Source organism: Callithrix jacchus, chromosome 6 (assembly GCF_049354715.1).
Source record: "Callithrix jacchus isolate 240 chromosome 6, calJac240_pri, whole genome shotgun sequence".
Lineage (NCBI taxonomy): Eukaryota > Metazoa > Chordata > Mammalia > Primates > Cebidae > Callithrix > Callithrix jacchus.
The window spans coordinates 78,736,938-78,764,737 of NC_133507.1; the positions used below are offsets into that span (position 1 = coordinate 78,736,938).

The following is a 27,800-nucleotide window of genomic DNA, read 5'->3' on the forward strand; positions in this document are numbered from 1 at the left end:
TTTCATTGTAAAGAATCTGTACAAATCTGACTTCACCAATTGGATGAAAGGGATCGGTTGGGTCCCCATAGAGTCCCTGGAGGTGGAGAAGGCAAAGAAAGCAGGAGAGATTCTTAGTGAGAAGAAGTATCGCCAGCACCCCGAGAAGCTAAAGTTCACGTACGCCATGGACACAATGGAACAGGCACTTAACAAGAGTAACAAACTGAACATGGACAAGGTAAGGACTCACCTGCTAGCCTCGCCCAGGGAACCCTCATGGTGCTCATGCCATTGAGCCTGGAAGTGCCCCCATCATCTCCTTCAGTGTTTCTATCTTTCTGTTCATCTTGGAGGTGTTGGTAGGAGGAGGACTCTGTTGCTTCCATCATGTTGAGAGTGTTCTCTTTCATAGTGACCCCCCCTCAGGTCGTCTCCCAATAGCATGTTATGGATGTGACAGAACCACAAAACTCTACCTAGTTGTGCGGAGGAGGCAAGATGGTATTTAATGCTTTGGTGGTAAAGGGTTCCCTTATTCAATAATGTTTTTTTCTCATTGTATATTTAGTTTACTCAGCCCATCTTTTTGTTATTTCATCCATTTTTCTAATACCACATTTAACCTCTTCTACCATGGAAATGCAAATCTCTTTCTCTTGCTAGCATTGAGGTAAACTTGTCCTGCTGTAAAATCATGCACCTGACTTTCTCATTGCAGAGGCTCTACACTGAGAAATGGAACAAGGACAAGACCACCATTCATGTCATGCCTGACACACCAGATATTTTACTCTCCAGAATAAACCAAATCACCATGAGTGATGTAAGTAGACTAATGACAGCAAAAGCTGGGGAGAAGGGTAAAGGGAACTTATACTTATGTCTGTCTTCTACATGCCAACCTCTTTGTAGTCAGGACCTCTATTCTAACCCCAATAACAAGATGCTGTTGTTTTTCTATTTTATTGTTTAGAAACTGTACAAAGCTGGCTGGGAAGAAGAAAAGAAGAAAGGATATGATCTAAGGCCTGATGCCATTGCAATTAAGGCTGCAAGAGCCTCTAGAGACATTGCCAGTGATGTAAGTGCTTCCACTGGACCTTTTTGGGGTTGAGCAAGTAAGAACAAATGTGCCAATCTTGTGTGCATGTAGGAGCTGTGGTCAGCTTTACTCAGGGTTGGTGGGAATGCCATCCCGTGTGACATACAAGACACCTCCCTTCACCCCATCCTAGCACCCTCTAATAATCCGTTCATTAATTAATATAAATAGTGACTGAGTCTTGTTAAAATAAGCCCTCTAATAATCTGTTCATTAATTAATATACATAGTGACTGAGTCTTGTTAAAATAAGTAGCTTTTAGAGTCTATTCAAATTATTTACAGATAATTCTAAGCAAATGTAAAGATGCAATCTACATGTTTTATCCAGGAGGCTCATGGCCAGGCTCTCTCCTGAATTTAAAGATGAACCATGAAAATTCATGCCTGCAGCCTTTTTTGTTGTTCAGACAGATGAGTGGGGAAATCTGCTTTCTAAATCTTTCTAAAGCAATTTATTTTCAGATCTCTTCGTATAACTCTGAGGTTATTTTCTTTCCATGAACTCAAGTCTGGGGAAAAAAAAATTGAAGTAAAATAGTTTGCTCCCTGCCCCTTACAAGTGCCTCCCTGTCTAATTTTAGAGTAGCTCTAAAACCCTTCACCTAAGACAAAGCTAATGTCCCCTAGCGAATGGTACTTTGTTCTCTTTCTTTCACCGTTTTCATTGCCACACTTTCTTCTCTGTCCACAGTACAAATACAAACAAGCCTATGAACAAGCCAAAGGGAAACACATTGGCTTCCGGAGCCTGGAAGATGACCCCAAGCTGGTGCACTTCATGCAAGTGGCCAAGATGCAGTCAGACCGGGAATACAAGAAGGCATACGAGAAATCTAAGACCTCCTTCCACACCCCGGTGGACATGCTCAGTGTGGTGGCAGCCAAGAAGTCTCAGGAAGTAGCCACCAACGCCAACTACAGAAACGTGATCCATACCTACAACATGCTTCCTGATGCCATGAACTTTGAACTGGCCAAAAATATGATGCAGATTCAAAGTGATGTATGTGAAAGCCACAACATTTGCAGAGCATTTACTCTGGATAATAAGCAACCATGAATGACCATAAGTAATAACATTTTGAAAATCCTGAAAGAAATTCTTCTGCAATTTCCCACAGAGTGTTTCATTTGTTACCTTAGATTGAATTCATGTCTTTTAGCAAAAGGAGATCAATTCTAGAAACTAAAGTCTTTTCTACTGTTGTTGCTGTGAACATTGTTGGATTCTGAATTCCACAACAGCAAATGGAACTTTGTTTCACAAAGAATGTAGTGAAGGACATATGTCTAGCAAAGATGGTCAAAAGCATATTAGGCTTTTAATAGAGGAGTGAAAGGAAAAGAAATCAGATAACCTGATAGCTCAGGCCCCCTCCCCAATCCGTCAACCGGCTTTCATTCCACTGCTTCTAACTTTGCAGATCTTACTGATGAAATTTTGAGGAGGTGACAGCTGAGGCAGTTTTGGTAATAAATGTAAGAAAGGCAGTATAGAGCCAAGAATTTAGGTAAAGAGGCTATTTGATTGTTGGAGAGGTGAATTAAGTTACAAACCCAAAGCAGACCCCACCAAACCTACATTTCTCTTTGGGAATGTGAAGGCTGAGCTATCAATTGCCAGGGAACAAAAAGAGTTTCCTCCCTTCCCTCACCAGTGCCTCACTATCTAATTTTAGAGTGGCTCTAAAACTCTTCATTTAAGACAAAGCTAAGTCTTTACATAGTGTCCAAATGAGAGCAACCATGATACAGTTTTAGAGAGAGATGTCAGAGCTGAGGGGCAAGAAAATGAGATTTACACAAAGTACCAGGAAAGTTTCTGGCATACCTGAGGGAGTTGTAACAGTGGTGGGTGATCAAAGACGGCATAAGAGAAACATGGGGTTTCCATGGTCATCTGTTAACCCAGGGGACTTGGGAATTTTTGTAAGAAAGGTCAGCATTGTCACCTTTCTCAAGGAAATAACAGTCACCTGGCAGATGAAGCTATGTGGTTTTTCCTTAGTACTTTTTCTTTATGAAGACATTGGAAAAACCAAGTCACAAAGATATTTCTGCTTATTTTTAATTTATCATGCAGGGAAATATAAAAAAAGATAAAAGCTTAGGGAGGAAATGGTTGAAATTCAACATGCTATTGGTTGAATACCAATATTCCACCAAATATTGAAGTGGAAAACTTACAGAAAAGTTACAAATGAAGTGGAAGTTACAGAATATTAAGCACACACTTGGGATCCTTGAGAAGTTTCATGATTTAATTTTTCCTCTTTTGCAGAATCAGTACAAGGCTGACTATGCTGACTTCATGAAGGGCATTGGATGGCTCCCTCTGGGCTCCCTGGAAGCAGAGAAAAACAAGAAAGCCATGGAGATTATTAGTGAAAAGAAGTACCGCCAGCACCCAGACACTTTGAAGTATTCCACATTGATGGACTCAATGAACATGGTTTTGGCCCAGAATAATGCAAAAATTATGAACGAAGTAAGTCTTTCAATAATGCAGTGTTTCATATGCATCAGAGAGAATCCAGGTGTAACTTATATTTAATCCAAAGGTTTTGCTAATACAGTTATAGGGCATTATACTTGTGGTTAATTTACCTAGAAAAATGGTCTTGGAGTAAAAAAAAAAAAAGATGGGAATTATTTCTAACGAGTGGTCTTCATATTTCAATGAACCATCCTATCTCATTGACATAATTAAATAGGGACTCTTTCTTTTGCTGTACCGCTGAAAATGAGTCCTGTTTGTATCAGGTGAGGTTGAATAGACATTCATGACACTGAATCATTCATGACATTCATGTCACCCTGGTGACAGCTTTTGTTGCAAACCAACCCTCCCAACCCCAGCTTCCTTACTGCTTTGATGGGATCAAAGAAACTTCCAAGATTAATGGAGGATGTAGCAGCATTTCAAACCAGGACCTTCTCTGGGCAATCTTGAAGGCAGTTGTTCTACATCAGTATTTCCTTGGTTCATTAATTATTCCAGCTTTTAGAAAAGGCTTGCTCTATTTTTACATTGATTCGCAATAAGAGATCAAGACCAACAAGTACAATCAACCTTGAACATTTGTTTTTGAAGTTAAAAGTAATAAAATAACTGCAGCAGCACTGGTGGATCAAAATCAGAAATGCCTTTGATTAGCATAATAGAGAAAATATTATTTAGATCTAAACATGAAACAGCTGCAGAAAGTAATAGCCCTAGTTGTGCTAGAAAGATAAAGCTATATTATGCTAAGTCATGGAGTAAACCCCCTAGAGTCTTCAGATAATTGAAAGATTTGTGCAGATCAACCTCCTTGAAAGAGACCTGCCTAAAAGACAAGGCACAAATCTCTGTGCCTCTTCTACGATTCAGAATCTAAACTATCATGAGGATATAGATATTTTTAGTGTTAGTGATTAACATTTCAGGATAATGATGCCAAGATGAGAATCGTATAACCAGCATGTACTGGTACTGAGAGACATCTTGGTGATCATCAGGTTGAATTGCAGATTCATTGCAAAATCAAGAAAAGAACAGCCAGAGAAGCAGAGCACCTCCCCAGAGGGTACACAGCAGGTCAACAGCGGGGTCTGGACTAGAACAGGGATTCTGATAACTAGGCACTGCTATTTCCACTAGCATGTCACTGTCCAGTACTGTTACTACTAGCCACATATGTTGATTTATATTTATATTAATTAAATAATATTATTAATTCAGATTCTCATTCACATTAGCTACATGTCAAGTACTCAGTAGACTTATGTGGCTAGATTCTACCACATTGGATTATGCAGAATATTTCCATCATTGCAGAAAGTTCTGTTGTATAGTGCTGGTCTAAAACAAGGTTCAGAAAACAACTGTATTTGTAAATTAAGTTTTATAATGACACAACCACAGCTATTTATTTGCATATGGTCTCTGGTTGCTTTTGAACTACAACAACAGAGTTGAGGAGCTAATGACAGAGATTGTGCAGCCCATAAAGCCTGAAATTTAACGAATTTCTGTCTATACAGAAAAAATTGGCCAACCTCTAGTCCAAAAGAATGTTATTCTTATTTTAATTAAGACTGGCTAAAACAAAGAGATAACATTTTTCATCTATTGCATTTGCAAAAATTAGAAAGCTGTATTACACACAGGATCTGTAAGGGAGTTTCTGTTAAAGTAAACATTTAATGGGCAATTTGTTAATGTTTGTAAAAATTAAAAATTCAGGTATCATTACCCTGTAGAAATCCCTATATATGTGTGCAGAGATACATAGACATACATATTCACAAGACTATGTTTTGCATTTTAGGGCTTTTGAAAGGAGATGCTGAGATGAAAATTGAGGTACAGAGTACTTTTTAGGGATTCTAGTCCTTGGGAGGAAAGGATGAGGCAGGTGGAGAAGCTGAACAGTGATGCTGGTATAACAAAGTCTTGGCCAGTCCCACAGAGGGCTCTCAAGTGTCTCTGTCAGTAGAGACATGCACTGAACTGAAGTGGCTAGATCTTTGTACCTCCACTTCAATGAGTTGTTGGATGTGGTTATCCGGGAAGGGCATGCTCTTGAGTGAGACAGCTGATGACTACAGACTGTTTGCCGAAAGCTGGGGCATCAGGTCCTTTCTTGAATGGGTATATTGGTGGCATATCTCCATGTCCACCACAAGGATCATGACATTGCTTGTAGTAGAAAAAGGCTAGAGACCATAAATTAAATATTCATCAACAGAGAACTAACTTATTAAATCAATTAGATTATACCTCCTAATGAAATATTATGTAGATCTCTAAATGAGTGAAGCAAATTATTGTAAGAAGTTTCAAAGATATCTAACCTATATTATTAAATTAAAAGGCAAGATGTAGAACATGGCTTCATTTATATTTTAAAGGGATCATATGTGTTTTTTAATATGCACAGAAAATTTTAGGAGGCAAAAGCTATCTCCATGCTGTAAGATGAGGGGAAAAAGCATTTTTACTTTCCATCTTATATCCTCTTTGCTGTATCATTTTAACAAGGAACTCTTTCATTAAAATTTTTTGGGCCAGGTATAGTGGCTCCCACCTGTAATACTAGCACTTTGGGGAGCTGAGGCAGGTGGATCGCTTGAGCTCAGGAGTTTGAAACCAGCCTGGGCAACATAGCAAAAACCCATCTCTATGAAAAATATAAAAATCAGCCAGGCTTGGTAGTACATGCCTGTAGTCCCACTTACTCAGGAGGCTGAGGTGGGAGGGTGGATTGTTTGAGCCTGGGAAGTGGAGGTTGCGGTGAGCCATAACTGTGCCACTGCACTCCAGCCTGGGTGACAGCACAAGACCCTGTCTCAAATAAATAAATAAATACTTAGTGAGATATTGCTATATATGTACAATGATATGTATGTACTAAGTGAGCTTCTTTTAAGATTTTAAACACTAATTTACACTGTTTTTTTCCTAGCATCTCTACAAACAAGCATGGGAGGCTGATAAAACCAAAGTCCACATCATGCCTGATATCCCCCAGATTATTTTGGCAAAGGCAAATGCAATTAATATGAGTGATGTAAGTATAGTTCCCCCTGTTTTCATCTTTCTCTCCAGCAGATTTGAACCAGGAAGAACAAATGAACTAACATCTCTCTCAATTATAAGAGTGAACGTTCAAAAAATAATGGTGGAAATCCACACATGAGACTGTTTCTCTTCCTAATCTTACTTCGTGGTGTTGGAGTAGGGCTGTCGATGGGGTTGGGCCAAGCAGTTAAAAATTTGAAGGGTGGTGGTGTCCTAGGGGCAGGCACTCATTAAATTGAGAGATTTGGTAGAAAGAAGAGAGGCTCAGGGGCCAGGAGAAGAGAAAAAGGAAATGAGAGTCCTAGGATTTCGTTCTTAAAGAGCCTTTCCATTGAACTTTTGAGATGTTCTAAAGAAGGGGTTAAATGGAAAGGGAAGAAAAACATTTTGAAAAATTTGGGGCAAACCCCAAAACAAGGAATGTGCAACACTTTTTAGAAAATGCACTGATGTTTATTTCATTTCCTTTTTTGTCCTAATCATAGTTGCTAGAAAATCCTCTAATCCTACCCATTTTTTTATCTTTGTTTGAATTCCACAGAGATGTAGAATAGCTGACCTCTTTTTAAAAAAAATATAGATTTCCACATTATTATACAAATAAAAGTGTTGATTATGAAACTGAAGTTTTCTTTTGATAGAAGAACATGGCTGTTTTGTAGTCTTCTTTTAACTCTTATTTGCATCAATGAGAATCTTTGGGATTTTCATATTTTTAAAGTATATTTACAACTTATTAGAGACCAGTAACTTTTACTTTTTCTGGTAGTTTCTTGAAAATATGTTTGAGTTTGTTACAGATTTTTCTTCAAACACAGATATGTTACTCGTAGGAACATTCAGCCACTGACCCACCAATGAAGCATTCTGCTCAAAACAAAAAAAGACACCACAGTGCTAGTTTATTCTTCTAAAATAAATCCAGGCTTTCATATTTAGAAGAAAACTCTTCCCTTCACCTCTCTTTACAGAAACTCTACAAACTTTCCTTGGAAGAGTCTAGAAAGAAAGGCTACGATCTCAGGCCTGATGCAATTCCTATCAAAGCTGCCAAGGCGTCAAGAGATATTGCAAGTGATGTAAGTACAAAGGAAAGCGGTCACCTGGCTCGGGGTTTCTAAGGAACCCAAACAATAAGGGCTGAGTTCTGGAGACACTGAGTGGACACAGTATGAAAAGCAGTGGATCTCACTGTCTGTGAATGCTTCTTAACCTTGCTTTTGTGTTTTCTCTGATATTTCTGAAAAAACACCAAGCTAACCACATTACGACCCTCACAGATGATTTCAGATGTCAGCTCCCTGACTTATGAAATCTAGGTAAACTTACTTTGAATCTGTCACCAAGGCTATGGCTTGTAGAAATTCAAAGTCATCTACTAAACTTTCTTGGTGAAAGGCTTGTGTTGTTCTTGCCTCCTGCTTCTTCAGATCTGACTTCCTAACAGGATGCTCATGTATGCAAGGGTGCTGATCATTTGGGCTCATGATAGCTGATGAGTAAATAATCAGGAATTTCTGCAAACCAGTTGTTAAACCATTGGTAGCTTGATATTGGCTATGATGGGTATATTTACACGACAGAAACTGGCAAACACTACAAAGTGAGGCTTCCCCCCGCCCCCAGCAAAAAGCAGGTGTACCAGCACATCACTGGTATAACATGCCACCTATATGAAACTCAGTTCTTTCATTTGGTTGTTTCCACAAGAAATCCACTCACAGGGAGCATTTAGTGACTTGGAGGTCCTGGGAGGAGCACATTTCAGAACACTCGTCACTTGATCACCCAGCAGTTTTACTTTCTCTCCTCTTCCATCTCTGTTCTTCATCTTCCCTACCTATCCAGCCCATCCCACTCTCTCTTATTATCCTGAGAACTCCAAATTCTTCTCCCCTCTATTATACTGGAGTAATTTGGCTCTACTAGCTTCTGCCATCAAGTTGCACACTCAACCCCACAAGGAGATAGGCAGAAAAAGAAGCTCTTCATGGATCAAGATCTCCCCTCTGTAGAAGAAAGTTGGGATGATAAATAGTACAGTTTCTTCCCCATTATAGCAGTTTAGAGAGTCTTAAAGGAAAAGGAGCTCCACAAATATAAAGCTATTCAAAAATTACACAGTGTGTCTCATAATTGAACCTATTCTCACCAGTAAATGACTGACAGGATGATTTCTTAGGACAACACTAAGAGAAATTTTCTGTTTTTTGCTTTTTCAAACTTTGTGTTATTACCTACTAAAGTCCTCTTAGCACTAACAGGAAATTACATATGTAAGTCAGTATGATGCATCATCACAAGATCTGGGTTCTAATTCTCAGTGGCCTCAGCAGGTTGCTCAGCTCTCTGGGTCTCAGCTTATTCATCTATAAAATGAGGGCAGTAATAAGAACCTTACCATCAAGGGAAAGTTGTATTAAGTTACATCAATAAATGTGAAAATTTTTTGTTTTTGAACTGTAGAGCTCTATACAAATATAATTTTAATGAAATACAGCATATTGACACTAGACTGATTTTGAGTCAAAGGAATTGCTCTGTGTAAAAACTCCTATTTTCTTCACAGTATAAATACAAGTACAATTATGAAAAAGGAAAGGGGAAAATGGTTGGTTTCCGCAGTCTTGAGGATGATCCCAAATTAGTCCATTCCATGCAAGTGGCTAAGATGCAATCTGATCGGGAGTACAAAAAAAACTATGAGAACACAAAGACCAGCTACCACACGCCTGCTGACATGCTCAGTGTCACGGCTGCCAAGGATGCCCAAGCCAACATCACCAACACTAACTACAAGCACCTGATTCACAAGTACATCCTCCTTCCAGATGCAATGAACATTGAGCTGTCGAGGAATATGAATCGCATACAGAGTGATGTAAGCCTCTCTTCTACTTCGGTGATGGTTTGGAATCCTAGAATGGGAAGGGAGATCACAATCTGTTTACATGCCATGCTTTTGTATCTAAATGGATAAGATAAAGTAGAATTTACTTATCTCCTTTACAGAATGAATATAAGCAAGACTACAATGAATGGTACAAAGGGCTTGGCTGGAGTCCAGCAGGTTCCCTGGAAGTGGAGAAGGCCAAGAAAGCAACTGAATATGCCAGCGATCAGAAATACCGCCAGCACCCGAGCAACTTCCAGTTTAAGAAACTGACTGATTCCATGGACATGGTACTCGCCAAGCAGAATGCACATACCATGAACAAGGTAGAGGCAACAGTGGCCCTCCACAGCTCCCATGTGAGGAAAGAATAGCAGGATCTTGTTCTTGTTTGGAGAAATCTAATTCAGGTCCATCACTCCTAGGCTGTGGCAAACCATTCCAGATCATTCCTCTACACCTTCTTCTTCTGCCCACCTTTACTTTTTTCTTCTCTCGACCTTCAATTGTGTTAGAAATTATGTATGTTTTAAATTATTATATCTTGAATACTTTCAATCCATTGTAGAGAATTGAAAATAATTAACAGATTATTTTTTAAAATCTGAGTTTGTTTTTAGGGATTTTTCTGAATTATATGCTACCTTAGTTATTATTTGCTACTTCAAATTGAGTGCATTCAAGTACTACTATATAAATATATATTTTTCTTTCCTTCTTGTCTCAAACAGTTATTCAAATTTCATATCTTTTTCCCCTACATCCTAGCATTTATACACCGTTGATTGGAATAAAGATAAGACCAAGATTCATGTGATGCCTGATACACCAGATATTTTACAAGCCAAGCAGAATCAAACAATGTATAGTCAGGTAAAGCTACATAAAAATTACTTTTAATTTTTGTATTGAAACTTGTGGAACTTATAAAATAATGTAATAGTAAATACTGATTTAAATGTTGACACGATGAAAATTTGGAAGTGATTAGCCCAGGATAGTGCAAAATAGAGTGGTTAAGAGCAAAGGCGTCAGCCACCACTATATGCTTCATGGAGGAAGGTTCTGTGCCTGTTCATCTCTGTGCTCGTTGTGCTTGGTACCAAGTAGGAAATCAAACAGCCAGGTGCAATGACATGCAGCTGTACTCCCAGCTACTCAGAAGCTGAGGCAGGAGGATCCCTTGAGCCCAGGAGTTTGAATCCAGTTGGGGCAACATTGGGAGACCCTGTCTCTAATAAATAAATACATGAATAAAATAAAAATTGCATCAAACCAACTTGGTAAGAGTTTTGGCTTTGCCATTTTTGAGTTGTATGATACTGAGTAATTCAGTTACCTCTCTAAATCTCACTTTCCTCATCCCTAAAATTGGGACCATAAAGGTGCCTATGACATTGGATTACCATAAGGACTAAATGGGATATTCCATGTGAGACCCTCAACACAGTGCCTGGCCCATGGAAAGTACTGGATAATTATGAGCTATTTTTATTATTACCCAGTTTTAACACACATACATCCGTTCAATCAGTAAAGTCAACTCAGAAAGATTACAACTAAATTATTGCAATTTATAAAAGGCATTTCACCATTTATTGCTTTTATCACTTAGCTAATTAAAATGTCATGACCTGTTTTTCTTTTCATTAGCAATTATCTTAATATCTATCTACAAAATAGTAAGCCCAGGCTTTACTTAACAGCAGTGAGAAAGGTACCTGCTATGCCTGATATGACCATATTGTTTCTGAGCAGCAGAGGCTGTGATAAAATATATATACCACCAGGATTCTCACAGCCAAAAAGATTAAAGCCGGGTCATATGATGCTGAGTCAGTGCTTTTTCTATTCCTTGAAACAGCTCGTTTTATTTATCCCTATCTTTCAAGGTAAGGTAGATGGTGTTCGATCTGATATTCATTCTGTAGGTAAACTTTCCCCCTAATAATCTATTGGGATTCTTTATATAGACAGAATAATGCTGAAGAATATCTTTAATTTTCAGAAACTCTATAAACTTGGATGGGAAGAAGCTTTGAAGAAAGGCTATGATCTCCCAGTTGATGCGATTTCTGTACAGCTAGCTAAAGCTTCAAGAGACATCGCTAGTGATGTGAGTACTAGTTTGACTTCTAGAAGGATATATTGTTTTCTGAATCAGGTAGCTTAATGTTGGTAACTATTTTTATGGATAGGCTTTACCTTTCAAAATATAATGCTTCCTTCATTTTCTCCTACCCTCTTTGTTTATCCAGAGTTCACTCTTCTTTTTTACTGTTCATATGTCAAAAGGGGATTCCTGAATAGAGGTTGGGCCAGAAGACCTCTAAGATGTACTAGAATAAGATGCTTTACTTGGGGATATTACAAAGGACCCAGAGATTGTAGGTTTTCCCTACTTTGCCTGAAAATATAATAATTTTCCTGTTTTCTACTTGTCTATTTTAGACAAATTCAAAGTGCCAGATAATAAATCAACCTCAACAAACTGATGCTGATAGATTTTATATGCACAAATTTGAAAATAGGCTGTCGATTATTTCAATTTAGTCCATTTTGCACTTACCTAATTGTAATAAATTACCTTGGGATATAAAAAAATCCAAAAAGGTCCAGAAATTTATGTTTAAGGTGCCAAGGGCTTACTTAACTCTTCTTTCTGCTGAAAATCTGGTCTAAATTTCATAGACTCACTCTCCCAAAGGTAGATTCCAGTATGATTATAAATGGCAGCAAATCTTGTGAAAAACTAGATATAATCTCTATTGATTAATTAATTTTTACAAGCATTTTACTTAGATATTCTGCATTTAGCTTGAATATCATTTTGTTAATACCAAAACTTAGCCGCAAAAATTCAGAAGGTCTTAGTTACAGAGAATAAATTACCAGGATTTCATAGGAAAGCAGGACCTCTTAATCAAAATCGTTAAAAGAAAACAGTGATTTGGTTAATATGCAGATTGAAGTACAGAGTGGAGAAAGAAAGTGCCTGAAGATGGAATCTGAGAATAAATTCTAAGAATATAAGGGAAGATTTTATTTAATTCCATTAATTTCTGGCACTCCAGAAATGTTGGAAAATTAATTCAATGATATATTATTACCCACTCTCCAGCTTGTAGGTCAATCCCTTATTAAAATAAATCAATGAGGTGATAAACCTAAAGCAATAATGATGTGTAAACTCATTTTTATTTAATGCTATGTGAAAGATAGTCTAGGAATTGAAGAAATAACATGAATCACTTCCTAACAACTCAACGTTTGATAGTACCTCATTTCTTTTTGCGTGAACCCGTTAGAACCTTTTGAAATCTTACTCTCAAATGAACTAAAGCAAACTTTCCCACTATTATAGAGATGTATTTCCTCTCAATTTCAAATGTCCTTGTATTCATAAAATTTCAGAAAATCAGAACTATATAAGTAATTAATCTAATGAATCAGAATCATAGAATTTAGAGTTGGAAAATAGCATAAAGGACATTTAATCTAATCTCACACTTAGTATCCTACCTTGTCTCCATCTCCAACAGTCTGTAGATACTTAAAAATATAAGAATTTTGGAGGCTGGGTGCAGTGGCCCCTTCCCATAATCTCAGCACTTTGGGAGGCCAAGGCAGGAAGATCACTTGAAGCCAACATAGTGAGATTCTTTCTTTACAAAAAATAAAAAGTTATCCAGGCATTGTAATGTGCTCCTGGAGTTCCAGCTGCTGGGAAGGCTGAGGTGGGGGAATCACTTGAGCTCAGAAGGTTGAGGCTTTAGTGAGCTGTGATTGCACCACTGCACTCCAGTCTGGGCAACACAGCAAGACGGTGTTTCAAAAATAAAAAAATTCTTTAAAGGAATTTTGGAGTCCATCAGGGCAGGTTATTTCTTCATTAGATCATTTCCAATTGCCATTATATACTTTCTTATTTTTATCTAAGTATTTTACCGATAAGCTCTAGCTCTCTGTACTGTAACACCACAAAGTAGCCTGTTTCCTCCTCCAGTTGATATCGCTTCAAACATTTTCATATTTGCCCTCCTTTGGTTTCAGTTTTATGAATTCTTCAATTTTCTGATTATTCTATTTGTAACTTATACTATTTTTTCAAAACTCCTGTTGAAATAGAATCCCCCAAAATTTAGTGTTGCTTTCTTGATACAGGAGATCAGGACAGAGAGCTTATCTGTGCCCCATTCACAATCTATGACACTACTTTTTAAAAAGCAATTTTGTCAGATTGCTCATGTTGAAGTTATAGTCCACTTAAACCCCTGAGTATTTTATATGTGTAGTAATGAAACTGGATATCCGATGAGGTCTAACATGTGTTCGGCACCTAACATCAAGTAAATGCTGTTATAATACTCATTATTATCACTGTTGTTATTGCCATCTAGTACTAATGTGATTTTTCCCAATTGAATCTAAATACCAAATTTTACTTTTACTGTCTTACATTTATGTAATCATTTTGACCCATCCAGTATGCTGAGCTCTTGTGGAATTTTCTTTCTAATCTAACATATTTAGTTATTTTTAGCCATCTGTACATGCAAGATATAGATTCCAAACAGGACAAGGTTGTATAACATAACCACATGGCAAACCACAAAAAATCCTGCTATTTAAGAAATTAATCTGCACTCTTAGGCATATTACTGAGTCATGTATCTTCCTAATTTTTCTGCCATTTAACCCATGAGGATGTCATTTCTATAAAAACATCACAAGAGCTTTATTAAACACAACCCCAAAGTCAGCATACACAATATCTAGCACAACCAAGCATATGTTTCTGCATCTAGTTAGAATTAATTTCTTCTCATAACCTCTTGATACTCAACTACATTAGATTTCTTCAGAAGCTTCCATGTAAACAAGGCTTAATTTAAGTAAGTAAACATTCCATACTAAGTTAGCATAGACAACCTTTCTCTCATTTCAGTTTTAGAAAACAAACATTAAAACAAAACAAATTGAAGCTGGGTGGGGTGGCATGTGCTACTAGGGAGGCTGAAACTAGAAGATTGGGCCTGGGAGTTCAAGACCAGCCTGGGAAACATAGTGAGATCCCTGTCTCAAAATAATGAAAGAAGGAAAGAAAAGCAAGTTGAGCTTACCTTGGCCTTTGCTTGTTTTACTAAAAGAACTGTGTCTTCTCTGATTTCAGTTTAAATACAAACAAGGCTACCGAAAGCAACTTGGCCACCATATTGGATTCCGGAATCTGCAAGATGATCCAAAACTTGTGTTGTCCATGAATGTAGCCAAAATGCAGAGTGAAAGAGAATACAAGAAGGACTTTGAGAAGTGGAAAACTAAGTTCTCCAGCCCAGTGGACATGTTGGGAGTGGTACTGGCCAAGAAGTGTCAGGCCTTGGTTAGTGATGTGGACTACAGGAACTACCTACATCAGTGGACATGCCTGCCTGATCAGAATGATGTTACTCAAGCTAAGAGAGTTTATGAACTTCAAAGTGAGGTCAGTTTCTATTAAATCCAATAGTTTGTATATTAATTCATATTTTATATGAGTAGCTATTTAGTCAAAGAAAAGCAGTAACTAGAAAGAGGAATTATCATGAAAATCTAAAATGAATCTGTTTGTGATGCATAGAATCACTTGAATCAAGAGTCCAGGTGAGAATGAGATTTTGATGGCTTACTCTGTTTTTTCACAGAATCTGTATAAGTCTGACCTTGAGTGGCTGAGAGGCATAGGATGGAGTCCCTTGGGTTCTTTAGAGGCAGAAAAGAACAAGCGGGCTTCAGAAATCATCAGTGAGAAGAAATATCGTCAGCCTCCAGACAGAAACAAGTTCACCAGCATTCCTGATGCCATGGACATAGTTCTGGCAAAGACAAATGCCAAAAATAGGAGTGACGTGAGTAGCACTCTGAAAATAAATAAAATAGATTATAGTGCCTGCTACCTAGTGTTTGCTCAATAGCACTTGCTTAATAAATGAGAACAGCAAAGCATTGCCTCATACATCACTGTATAATATTTTATATTGGGTCACTTTATTTGAATTAGCAACTATCCTACACTGAATCATGTAAAAATGGGTCAGTGTCAGTTTTTGTCACCCAAAGCGTATTTATTTATTATTTAACCAAAATGTAATAAGTAAATGATTCAACAAACTTTTTTCTTTGAAACTTGAGTGCATGAAACACCCAGATGTTTTTTACTGGGGTAGAGTGTATGAGGGGGAAAGATTCTGAGTACCTTACAGAGGCACAATGGATGTGTAATAAAGAGTATATTTCCTGCCAAATGATTATAATGCTTTTAGTTTAGCTGACTCAAGAAAAATGGATAATTCTGTCACTGTAAGTAAGTACATATTTCATCTTCAACTTACTTTCTTTGCCAGCTCTGACACCAGTGTCTAGCATGTAATAGGTACTCAATTAATATTCATTGAAAAAAATAAATAAAATATAGCAGTGTGGAGTAATTATATGCAAAGAAGGAAAAGATTACTCAACACTGCTCAGCTAAAAGCCTAACCCTGAACATTATAGAATATTGAACCATGTGCACTGAGATTCTGTAATTGGTAAGAAACTTTAAATGCTTATATAATAACCATCTGTTATATAGTATATATATTTAGATCCATTATTATAGTAAATATATAGTATATATATTTAGATCCATTATTAGGAGCATCTAAATATATATACTATAGGTCTCAGGAGGATCTAAATATATATTCTATAGGTCTTAGGAGGATCTGAATATTTATACTATATGTAATATGCTATACACTTTACATATATCATATATATACCAGAAGTTCTATAAATATAAACCCATAATCAGCTAAGAGTGGGCATTGATAAATTGGAGTTCCTCTTTTCCCAACTAACCCCTCACAAGCTTTTTATAATGTTGATTTCCAGGACATGTAGTCAATGCTGACCTGTCAACTGCATTATGAATGTTTAAGCATTTACTTATTCTTTAACTGTTTTTATGATGACAATCAGAATCCAACAAACTGACTGAGAAAGTAACAAATTTGTACAAAATATGTCGCCCTTCTTGGAATGCAAGTTTCTTTTCTCTTCATGAAACATAAGAGAAACAGCTCTGAACTCATAAGGTAACCAAGAGAGAAACCCTAGATCACGAAGTTTATCAATATACATGTCCCAGGACAGGACTCCCCAGCAGCGTGCTCTACTTTGGAGAATGCTGAAATATGGAGCTCTCAGGCCTCAGAACAGCCACACAAAACCCGGGCCAGCTGGGGTCCTTGAGCCTACTGTCTCTCCTTCTGAATAGATCAATATATCCATCCCAGTGTAAATAATATTAGGGTTTTCTCTGCATTCCATGAGGTGAAAGTGGTACATGCCATTGAAGAAATAATCTAACTTAGTGACTCTCAATCAGAGGCAATTTTGTCCCACAGGGACATTTAGCAACATCTAGAAATATTTTTGGTTTTCACAACTGGGGAGTGACATGCTACTGGCTAGCATCTAGCAGGTAGAAGCCAGGGATGCTGCTAAGCACCCCACAATGCACGGGGCAACCCCCACTACAGAGAATCATCCAGTACACAATATCAGTGTTATGAGGTAGAGACGCTCTGCTGTTTGCTTGCTGGGTACAACGCATGTTGCTCCAATGATGGATGCACTGAAGGTCCTGACTTCACCACAGTGCAATTGCACTTGTGCCCCACGAATATATGCAAATAAAAAAATATTTAAAGAGAAACTCTGGTGTTACTAAACCCAAAAGTGTAGTGCAAAACTGGGATACACATATATGGAAATTAACAAGCCTTGCTTTGTTTTGGTGCTAAGGTTCTTAATTGGCTTCTCTGGGTTATATGTACCATAGTGTGCAGAAAAAAGAAAAGTACCACACACACATCTAATACTGTGTACCTCAAAGGGAAATGGACAAGTTTAAGGAATCAATGAGACTAAAAAATTTTATATTGAAATAATTTGAGGCATTCAGAAAAGTTGAAAAATTAGTACATGTAATTCACATATGTGTGTATGTGTGTATGCATATATATCTTCACACACATTCCCCAAATGTTAACATTTTACCATATTTGCTTTTTTTGTCTCTTTTTCTCCCTTTCTTTCTCTAGGATCTATATCTTTATCTATATATTTATTTGAGAAAGTAAATTGCTTCATGATGCCTAAATATTCTATGTGTACTTCCCAAAAATAAGAACCTTCTTACATAACCACATTGTGGTGATTAAAATCACAAAACTAGTTTTCACTAGTCTGCTAGTCTACAGAATTTATTCAGGTTTATCACTAATGTCCTTTATAGAAAAGGAAAAAAATTTGTCTGGCCCGGGATTTAATCCAAGACCACGGGTTGCATTACTTGTGATGTCTTTAGTCTTCTTTACTCTAGGCTGGTTCCTCACTATTTCTTTGTCTTCCAAGTTTTTGACATTTGTGAGGAACATAGGCCAGTTACTTTGTAGAATCTCCCTCCATTTGAGCTTTCTGGTGGGTCCTTGTGATTAGACTCAGATTGTCTTTTCAGCAAAAGATCACACATTGTATCCTCCTCAGTACCTCATATCAGAAGGCACAGGATATTAATTTGTTCTATTACTAATAAGTTAAACTTTGGTCACTTGGCTGAAGTGATATTGCCAGGTTGCTATACTATCAAGTAACCATTTTATACTTTGTAATGGATAAGTTATCTGGCAGGGATATTTTCTGACCCTGTGTAAATATTCTGTTTTTCATCAAATTTTCCTAGTTTTAGCCAGGTGCAGTAGCTCATGCCTGTAATGCCAGCACTTTGGGAGGCTGAGGTAGGTGGATCACCTGAGGTCAGGAGTTTGAGACCAGCCTGGCCAACATGGTGAAACCCCATCTCTACTAAAAATAAAAAAATTAGCCAGGCATGGTATTGGGTGCTGGTAATCCCAGCTACTTGGGAAGCTGAGGCAGGAGAATTGCTTGAACCTGGGAGGCAGAGATTACAGTGAGCAGAGATGGTGCCATTGCATGCCAGCATGGGTGACAAGAGTGAAACTCTATCTAAAAAAAAATTCCTCATTTTAGTAAATCAGTGAAACTTGTTTGGATCCCTTTGTCTTCTGTTAAAGAAACACAAGGATGGCTCTGGGACATCCAAGTATTTTTGATAAATTCCCAAACAAAATCCTTTTGGGAATCCTAATCCTTCACAGTGATTATGAGGTATAACTGTAACTAATAAGCCACATAGGGGCTGGACACAGTGGCTCACACCTCTAATCCCAACACTTTGGGAAGCTGAGGCAGGCAGATTATCTAAGGTAAGGAGTTCAAAACTAGCCTGGCCAACATGGCAAAACCCCGTCTCTGCTAAAAATACAAAACTTAGCTGGGTATGGTGGTTCATGACTGTAATCCCAGCTACACCTCCTGAGTTCAAGTGGCTGGTGCCTCTGGCTGAGGCACCAGAATCACTTGAACTCAGGAGGTGGAGGTTGCAGTAAGCCATGATTGTGCCATTGCACTCCATCCTGGGCAACAGAGTAAGACTCAGTCTCAAAATAATCATGATAATGATGATAATAAGCCATATAGGAAATAATAATAATAAACATAGGAAATAAAATAGATAAACATAGATAATAATAATAAACATAGGAAATAAAACTCCCCAATTTCTAGGCACATTTTGAATAAGTCATCTTATGAAAAGTTGAGGGCTGCCTCTCAATTAAACACTGAGATACAACCCAAAAAGATGGAGAACCCTGTTTTATTTTATAATATTGGCAAAGCCTGTAATGACCTAGATTGATTTCTCGTAGGCAGGATTATCTGTAACTTTGAAAATGTGACCCATAATCTCTTGTTTTGAAAGGCAGTTATGTCCCGGATAAGTCTAGAAATAATGCATCTATTTTCTGCTTATGATGTCAATTCTGTATAATGTTTAATTCAGATAAATTCAACAATTCTGTTTGAAGCCACCTATGTCATTCACTCATCTAACAACACCACCGAAAAATTCTTATTTTTTATTTTAGAGACTTTATAGAGAAGCTTGGGACAAAGACAAGACTCAGATCCACATCATGCCTGATACACCTGACATTGTTCTGGCTAAAGCAAACTTAATCAACACAAGTGACGTAAGTTTTCAAATTCAGCATGTGTTTTCAGAAAGCTCGTTTTGTTTCTAAATCACTGAGGTTGTCTGGAAGTTCTGTGAATCCCTGAATTATTTTAATTAATAAACTACATATGACAGATTTCTTATTTAGTGGATTTAGATTGAACATTGAAATGTTAGTACTTGCTGGGTCAGGCAGAATGAGGAGTCGTATTCTCTGTTCTTTGCAGTCCATTCTTATACATATCCTCATAATGTGATGGCTTATATTGCTTTCCCCCGTGTGGACAGGCACTGTTTGCAGGCAAAGACAATTCTTGTTGAATCTGCAGTGCTTATCTAGAACCATGCCTGACACATAGCAGATACTCAATAAAATTTTGGATCAGTGAGCATCCAAACTCAGCAAGAGAATTTTATTTTTATTGTCATTGTTATTGCAGCATAATCTCCTGAAATTTATACCTGTAAAAATTAAATATTTTTAAAACAAACTCTAAATTCTAATAGAATGACTTGAACATTATAGAATGTGTTAAAGTGCTGCCATGAAGGACTAGCAGATAAACACAAGTCCAAGATCAATAGGCACTTTCAATAATCTGGTTTCTGGATAAAAGTCCATTTAAATTATATTCTAAATTTTTAAATTATGTCACAGATCTGAAAGAACACATTCTTTCACTTAAGCTTTTAAAATTTGTAATTTAAACTTTCTTCCAAACATCTTAAGTTTTAGAAATTATGGTGGACTCATAGCTTACCTATAGATGTGGATCCTATTTTCGATGGTCCCATAGTGGGAGACAGACTATTTCACAATACATCAGCTACATGAAAGAGACAGCCCCTTAGGCATGATTTTTCCCCATTAGAAGAATTAGATGAAAAGCTATAGCTCTTTTCTAACAAAAACTTCTAAGGAAACAGTCAATGTTAATTGAAAAACAGCACCTAAATAATAATCCATTTCATTTCTCTATTGTTTACTTCTGCCAGATTCTTGCAAGTATAGACATGCACTGCATAACAACAGTTTGGCTAACAATGGCACATATACAGGACAGTGGTCCCATAACATAATCATACTGTATTTTTGCTGTATCTTTTCCATGTTTAGCTATGTTTAAATATGCAAATATTAATACTTCCCATTGTGTTACAGTTGCCTACACTAGCATGCTCTATAAGTTTGTAGCCTAGGAAGAATAGGCTATAGTATATAGCCTAGGTGTGTAGTAGGCTGTACCACCTAGGTTTGCATAAGTACACTCTGTGATGTTCGCACAAGAACAAAATCAAGTAATAATACATTTCTCAGGATGTATCTTTGTCATTAGCCAATGCATGACTGTATTTGGGAAGAGCTGACAATTTTGCTGATCTAGGCAACATCAAAGAGCTTTGAAGTTTAAAACAGGATCATTAGCAATCAATGGGCATAGTTTCTGATTTTGAGTATTTTAGGGCACGGATGCTATTCTCATGAAGTCAAAATATTTAGCACATTTTATCATTAAGCTGTATTTGTCTGTGGGGAACAGTATTTCCCAAAGTGATCATTTCTTAACAGAAACTCTACCGAATGGGTTATGAGGAGCTGAAGAGAAAAGGTTACGATCTTCCTGTTGATGCCATACCAGTCAAAGCAGCAAAAGCCTCCCGGGAGCTTGCCAGCCAAGTAAGACTTCATCCTCTGCTGATACTGATTTGATTGCAAGTTATCACTTCAAAGCAGTCTCAATTTAACTTTAAATTGAACACAATCTAAGAGGTAACAAATTACAATGGAATAAAATGATCCCATGCAGTGTGGGATGAGGGTAAGATCAAGGATGCATTTATTATGTATGGAATTTCATAGCTGAATTTAGCCTTTAATCTTTCTTATCAAAAGACTGAAGTCTTTGGCTCTCTGGGCTTAGTAAAATATTTAGAGTTAGTGCACTTTGTAATTTGCCACAAAGGTGGCAACAGAAGTTAATTTTGAAAGGAATGAGATATAATTTTTTTCTTTAGTACAAGTACAAAGAAGGCTTTCGGAAGCAGCTTGGCCACCACATTGGAGCCCGGAACATTAAAGATGACCCCAAGATGATGTGGTCCATGCACGTGGCCAAGATCCAGAGTGACAGGGAGTACAAGAAGGACTTTGAGAAGTGGAAGACCAAGTTCAGCAGCCCAGTGGACATGCTGGGGGTGGTGCTGGCCAAGAAGTGCCAGACCTTAGTCAGCGACGTGGACTACAAGAACTACCTGCACCAGTGGACGTGCCTGCCCGACCAGAGCGACGTCATCCATGCTCGGCAGGCTTATGACCTCCAGAGTGATGTGAGTCTAAGGATTTCCTTTGGCCAACAAAGCATTATGTCTGCTTTTTAAAGAATCAGAGTCCCATAGTAAGAGGAATTGAGTTTACACAATTGAGTTCCACTTCCCTGGACTAATGCCCAACCCCATCTAGTCACCCAGACATCTGAAGGCACCATTATTCCACAGAGAAAGAGCAAAGCTTCACTACTTTGGAGGAAGCCTCTAGATTGTCGAGCTAGACAATCAAAGGATTGAGTCATTCTCTATGTGCTTCTGTTTAAAATATTTTTCAAAATATACTTGAATATTTTGATTTATAATTAATAACAAAAATTTAGAATTTTCTAAGAATTCAAGCATTAAAAATATAATACGAACTTGTATTTCTTTAGGGGCAAATGATTTAACTATGACAACTTATGACAAATCATGATAAACGATTTAATTATGACAAATCATTTAATGCTTTGTCACTTACACTTTCAGAATTTGTACAAGTCAGACCTTCAGTGGCTAAAGGGCATCGGCTGGATGCCTGCTGGCTCTCTCGAGGATGAGAAAAACAAACGAGCCACCCAGATTTTGAGTGACCATGTTTACCGTCAGCACCCAGATAAATTCAAGTTTTCCAGCCTTATGGATTCCATACCGATGGTTTTGGCAAAAAGCAATGCTATTACCATGAATCATGTAAGTCTTATCTTTGTTTGAGGAGGTTATTAATTTTTTGTTTATGGAAACACTGAAATCTGTTTCTATAAAAGAAAACTTATTTTTGATTCCCTTGCTTGATGCTAATATGGTTTTAAAGTATTGTGCTTTTTACTGACACAAGACATCTAGACCTGAAAATGTCACAAAATACCAGTTCACTGAGCTGAATTTCTTTATTCTCATTAAAAATCAGACTGTTTGCATGTGTCCATTCATTACTAGTCTGTACTAGTCATGTCTTTCTGTTTCTCTTAGCGCCTCTATACAGAAGCTTGGGATAAAGATAAAACCACTGTCCACATTATGCCAGATACCCCTGAGGTTTTATTAGCTAAACAAAACAAAGTAAATTACAGTGAGGTAAGCAATATATTCATAGTGCATGATACATTTTCCTTACCATGCACTTTATAAATCCAACTTAGTATTTATGTCTATTTTAGAAATTATATAAGCTTGGCCTAGAAGAAGCCAGGAGGAAAGGTTATGATATGCGAGTAGACGCCATTCCCATCAAGGCAGCCAAGGCCTCCAGAGATATTGCAAGCGAAGTAAGTATACATGAAAAGTTCTTTGCCTTAGCTTTGGCTCAAAGATTTATTTCTCTCTCCTGGATTTATAGTGGCACAAATAAGCCATGAGGTTAAAGCTGTTGCTAAGTTTGTTGTTTCAATGAGTGGTTTAAAATAATGGTAATAGAGTTATGAACACAAAGGCTAAATTCCAGTTGTGGTTGAGTACATAGCAACATGCATTTCAAAACATGTCATTTCCTGCCGAACAAAAGTATTGTATACTTGACTATAGTTCAGATAATTTTCTTGGCTTTTCTAATGATAGATATTTCTCATATGCAGTTGAACTTATTGTAGGGTTCCTTCAGAAACCAGCCTATGCTGTATGAACCAATGAATCTACAAGGGCTGAATTATCGGACATATTATTCAAAGTTCAACAATTCATGTGGAACATATATTTGTTTCTACATCCAATGATGGGCTACAAATATTTGCTTTCTTTAAAAGATGGATTTGCTCACATTTCTAAAAATTTTTATCTTTCCATTTCTTTTGTCTATGAAGTAAAAAAAAACTCTAGATTTTTTTCTTTATTTCCAAAATATGGGAAGTAATAATAATTTAAGAATAAATGTTCAACAATCACAGAAGAGTTAAATACCATATAATGAAATACCTGCTGTCATTAAAAATCATGTGTATAAGTCAGGTGCTATGGCTCACACCTGTAATCCCAGTGCTTTGGGAAGCCAAGGTGGGAGGATCGCTTGAGGCCAGTAGTTCCAGACCTGCCTGGTCAATTTAGCAAGACACTGTCTCTACAGAAAGCTTCAAAGTTAGCCAGGTATGGTGGCATGTAGCTGTAGTCCTGGCTACTGAGAGGCTGAGGCAGGGGGGATCACTTCAGCCCAAGAGTTGGAGGTTGCAGTGAGACAAGATTGTACCATTGCATTTCAACCTGGGCAATAAAAAGAGATGCTTTCTAAAAAAAAAAAAGGGGGTGGGCTGGGCGCGGTGGCTCACGCCTGTAATCCCAGCACTTGGGAGGCTGAGGTGGGTGGATCACAAGGTCAAGAGATTGAGACCATCCTGGTCAACATGGTGAAACCCCTCCTCTACTAAAAAGACAAAAAATTAGCTGGGCATGGTGGTACGTGCCTGTAATCCCAGCTACTCGGGAGGCTGAGGCAGGAGAATTGCCTGAACCCAGGAAGCGGAGGTTGTGGTGAGCCGAGATCGCACCATTGCACTCCAGCCTGGGTAAACTAAAGCGAAACTCTGTTAAAAAAAAAAAAAAAATTAAGTATGGAAAGACTATTTAATGACCATAGAAATGCTTATATAATAACTGAAAAAAGCAGGCACAAACCCATATACAGTATGACTTTTAATTATATTCTCACACATGAATCATAAAAAATTATTTCTTAATTGCAGCATATCTTAATTTTTCTTTTTTTCCTGTATGTATGAATATATGTCATTTATATGATATATATTTTATATGAGATATGTTTTATATAAGATATATATTTAATATGTGATGATATGACATATATTTCATTTTCTAAATGGTTTACAAGATAGATGTATCATATATAATTTATATATTCAGGGAAAATTTTTCTATAAGTAAATAGAAAAGTTTAGGCTTAGTAATTGTGTTTTACTAAAAGTTAAAACAGATGACTCTCTGTCTTTTTCTTCTTCTAGTTCAAGTATAAAGAAGGCTATCGTAAGCAGCTTGGCCACCACATTGGTGCCCGAGCTATACATGATGACCCCAAGATGATGTGGTCCATGCACGTGGCCAAGATCCAGAGTGACAGGGAGTACAAGAAGGACTTTGAGAAGTGGAAGACCAAGTTCAGCAGCCCAGTGGACATGCTGGGGGTGGTGCTGGCCAAGAAGTGCCAGACTTTAGTCAGCGACGTGGACTACAAGAACTACCTGCACCAGTGGACATGCCTGCCCGACCAGAGCGACGTCATCCACGCTCGGCAGGCCTATGACCTCCAGAGCGACGTGAGTAATGAGAGTCATAATAATGGGCTGAGGTGGGAAATTAGTTAATACCCCTTGGAGAAAATGGAAATATATGGCACACGCTTGCCAGCTCCCCCTAGAGGAGGCAAATAGCATGCCTTTATCCTTAGGAATTTTAACCCTTTAACCCTTCAGACCAAAATGGAATATTGTGTGATACCTGGCTTGTCCACCAAACTATATTTTGAGAGTGATTTTACTTGATCTCTTATCCTTTAGATGAAAATGCATTGCTGATACAGAGATAAATATTTATTGACTATTTGTGTCAACAGAATATGTACAAGTCTGATCTTCAGTGGTTGCGAGGCATCGGCTGGGTTCCCATTGGCTCTTTGGATGTGGAAAAATGCAAAAGGGCAACAGAAATTTTGAGTGATAAAATCTATCGCCAGCCTCCAGACAGATTTAAATTTACCAGTGTGACTGATTCTCTGGAACAAGTGTTGGCCAAAAATAATGCCATCACTATGAACAAGGTGAGACTTCAAAATTAAGAACCAAAGTGGGATTCATAAAGCTGAACCTACAATAATGAAGCATTAATGAAGAAAGAGAGCATCGAGCAACAAAAGGCCTCTATCTATATGTCTATCAGCCTGTCATCTATCTATTAATAACTGATATATATCATGTATATTCTTATGTTTACTTTAGTTATTGTTTAATGCTTAGTAAAGTGGCATATTTTATGAAAAAATAGTCTTTGCATAAAATATCCTTATTCTCATTTTTCTTTTAATTGTTAACATACATTTCAGATTATTAGAATGCATTTATAAATACATGTTCCACTATGAACTTGCTACTTGGAGGTGTGCATAAAACACCTCCAAGTAGTAAGTTCTGTATAAGACCCATAACCTTTTATTTTTTTTATAGAGTTTTTGTGGTTCTAAAATTCGTATTAACTATACACAGAACTTTTTTCCTGATGAATTTGTCTTTTTTTTATAGCGTTTATACACAGAAGCCTGGGATAAAGACAAGACTCAGATCCACATAATGCCAGACACACCCGAAATTATGTTGGCGAGAATGAACAAAATCAACTACAGTGAGGTGAGAGCAGATTCTTCGACATTTGCACATTGCTGCTTATTTCAATTGATCTACTCTATGGTGATGTAATGCCACATGACAGCTTTATAAAGAATCTTTTTTGTGCTTCGTGTGAGTAACAACTCTTGCATTTCTCAATCACCAGCATAAATGTCAAACTTTATGCAAATGAATTATCATTTAGGAAATACAAATGACAAGAACTAATTAAGCTGTAACCATGAGATTATGTAGACCGTTTTCTTTCATTAATTTTTAAAGTTAGGAAGTCAGCAATTAACCTATATGTGTATCTCCCCTTTATGCTAAAGCATAACTGGAGTAAACATATTTTCCACATATTGTTCCTAAATTGTGGTTTAGGATCCAAATTTAAGATTTTTAGTGTATAAGATTAAAGGCAGGAACTAAAATCCACAGTACCACCAGGAAACACACATTCACACACACAAAAACACACATGTATGCACAGAGAGAGAGAGAGAGAGAGAAATATCTGTCAGTGTATATATTAGCAAGCCCGTTTCCTTTTCACTTTCAGTGAGCACACGGTCACGTGCCACCATTTCAGAATCACAGATACTTAGGCACAGAGCCAAGCATCCACACCAGTGCAAAGGTGCCCCCACACTGCAAATAGGTTGTTGAACTGCCTTTGGTTAAGGGTTCCCAATGGCAAGGAAGTAATCTCACAAATCAGTCCATTTGTTATAGAAAATTTATGAGAAAGTGCTTCTGATGTGTTGAGTCACAACATTTCCCTCTGAAAACTCCCATAGTCCTCTGAAGCTGCACAGAACAAATCTGTGCCAACCCTCAGAGATGGAGAGCAGCATCAGGGTGCCTCCCCTGCCACCCTCACCCCAGGTTCACTTTCAAATCCAAATATCCCAAGTCCCTGAGCATTCCTCACATGATATCATAAAATGAGACTCTCAGAACTGAGCAAAACATTATGAGTGAAGAATGACTGGCATTGAATATGGTTAACTATTGTATTTTCTATTCTGGACATTTGACCTCTATCTGCATCCTGTGCTCCCAGGGCACATCGGCAGCTGTCATCACTGGTGCACACAGAACTTGAGATCAACTTAAACTCTAAGACATCTTATGTGGGCCAAAGCTAGGTTTCTTCCATCCTGCATTTATGCATTTGGTAATTTATCTCTGTTCAAAGATTGGCATTTATCTCTGCAGTTTCTTCTTACACTGAGTTTGTGGGTATAAGCCTGTGGAGATTTTTGTGAATCTAGGATTCTGGCAGCTGATGTGTTAGTCATTTCACCTGGCTTTATGCCACCAGCAAGGAAGATATTGTTTCTTTGGCAGCATAAATCAACAATGTATTACTCTTCTTCTAAAGAGCACAATTTAGAGAGTTTAGGTGGAATTGCCACCATCTTGAGTAATTTTATTTTGGAAATTTGACTGTAATTTTAGTGCTTGTGTAGCCAGCTCTTAATTGTCACCAAAAA

The 27,800-nt window shown here is 37.5% G+C and overlaps 1 protein-coding gene across 44 annotated transcripts in view; it reads left to right on the forward strand.

Moving 5' to 3' along the window:
- NEB (nebulin) overlaps window positions 1-27,800 on the forward strand; it is a 222,981-nt gene that overhangs the window by 70,090 nt on the left and 125,091 nt on the right. For all 44 annotated transcript variants that reach the window (XM_035304905.3, XM_078327751.1, XM_078327755.1 and 41 more), the window contains 22 exons: window positions 14-220; window positions 701-805; window positions 956-1,063; window positions 1,779-2,090; window positions 3,369-3,575; window positions 6,538-6,642; window positions 7,625-7,732; window positions 9,223-9,534; window positions 9,666-9,872; window positions 10,315-10,419; window positions 11,555-11,662; window positions 14,720-15,031; window positions 15,231-15,434; window positions 19,584-19,688; window positions 21,243-21,350; window positions 21,689-22,000; window positions 22,469-22,672; window positions 22,952-23,056; window positions 23,140-23,247; window positions 24,928-25,239; window positions 25,536-25,739; window positions 26,218-26,322. In XM_035304905.3, coding sequence (XP_035160796.3) covers window positions 14-220; window positions 701-805; window positions 956-1,063; window positions 1,779-2,090; window positions 3,369-3,575; window positions 6,538-6,642; window positions 7,625-7,732; window positions 9,223-9,534; window positions 9,666-9,872; window positions 10,315-10,419; window positions 11,555-11,662; window positions 14,720-15,031; window positions 15,231-15,434; window positions 19,584-19,688; window positions 21,243-21,350; window positions 21,689-22,000; window positions 22,469-22,672; window positions 22,952-23,056; window positions 23,140-23,247; window positions 24,928-25,239; window positions 25,536-25,739; window positions 26,218-26,322 — 3,963 coding nt within the window. The remainder of the gene's footprint in view (window positions 1-13; window positions 221-700; window positions 806-955; window positions 1,064-1,778; window positions 2,091-3,368; window positions 3,576-6,537; window positions 6,643-7,624; window positions 7,733-9,222; window positions 9,535-9,665; window positions 9,873-10,314; window positions 10,420-11,554; window positions 11,663-14,719; window positions 15,032-15,230; window positions 15,435-19,583; window positions 19,689-21,242; window positions 21,351-21,688; window positions 22,001-22,468; window positions 22,673-22,951; window positions 23,057-23,139; window positions 23,248-24,927; window positions 25,240-25,535; window positions 25,740-26,217; window positions 26,323-27,800) is intronic.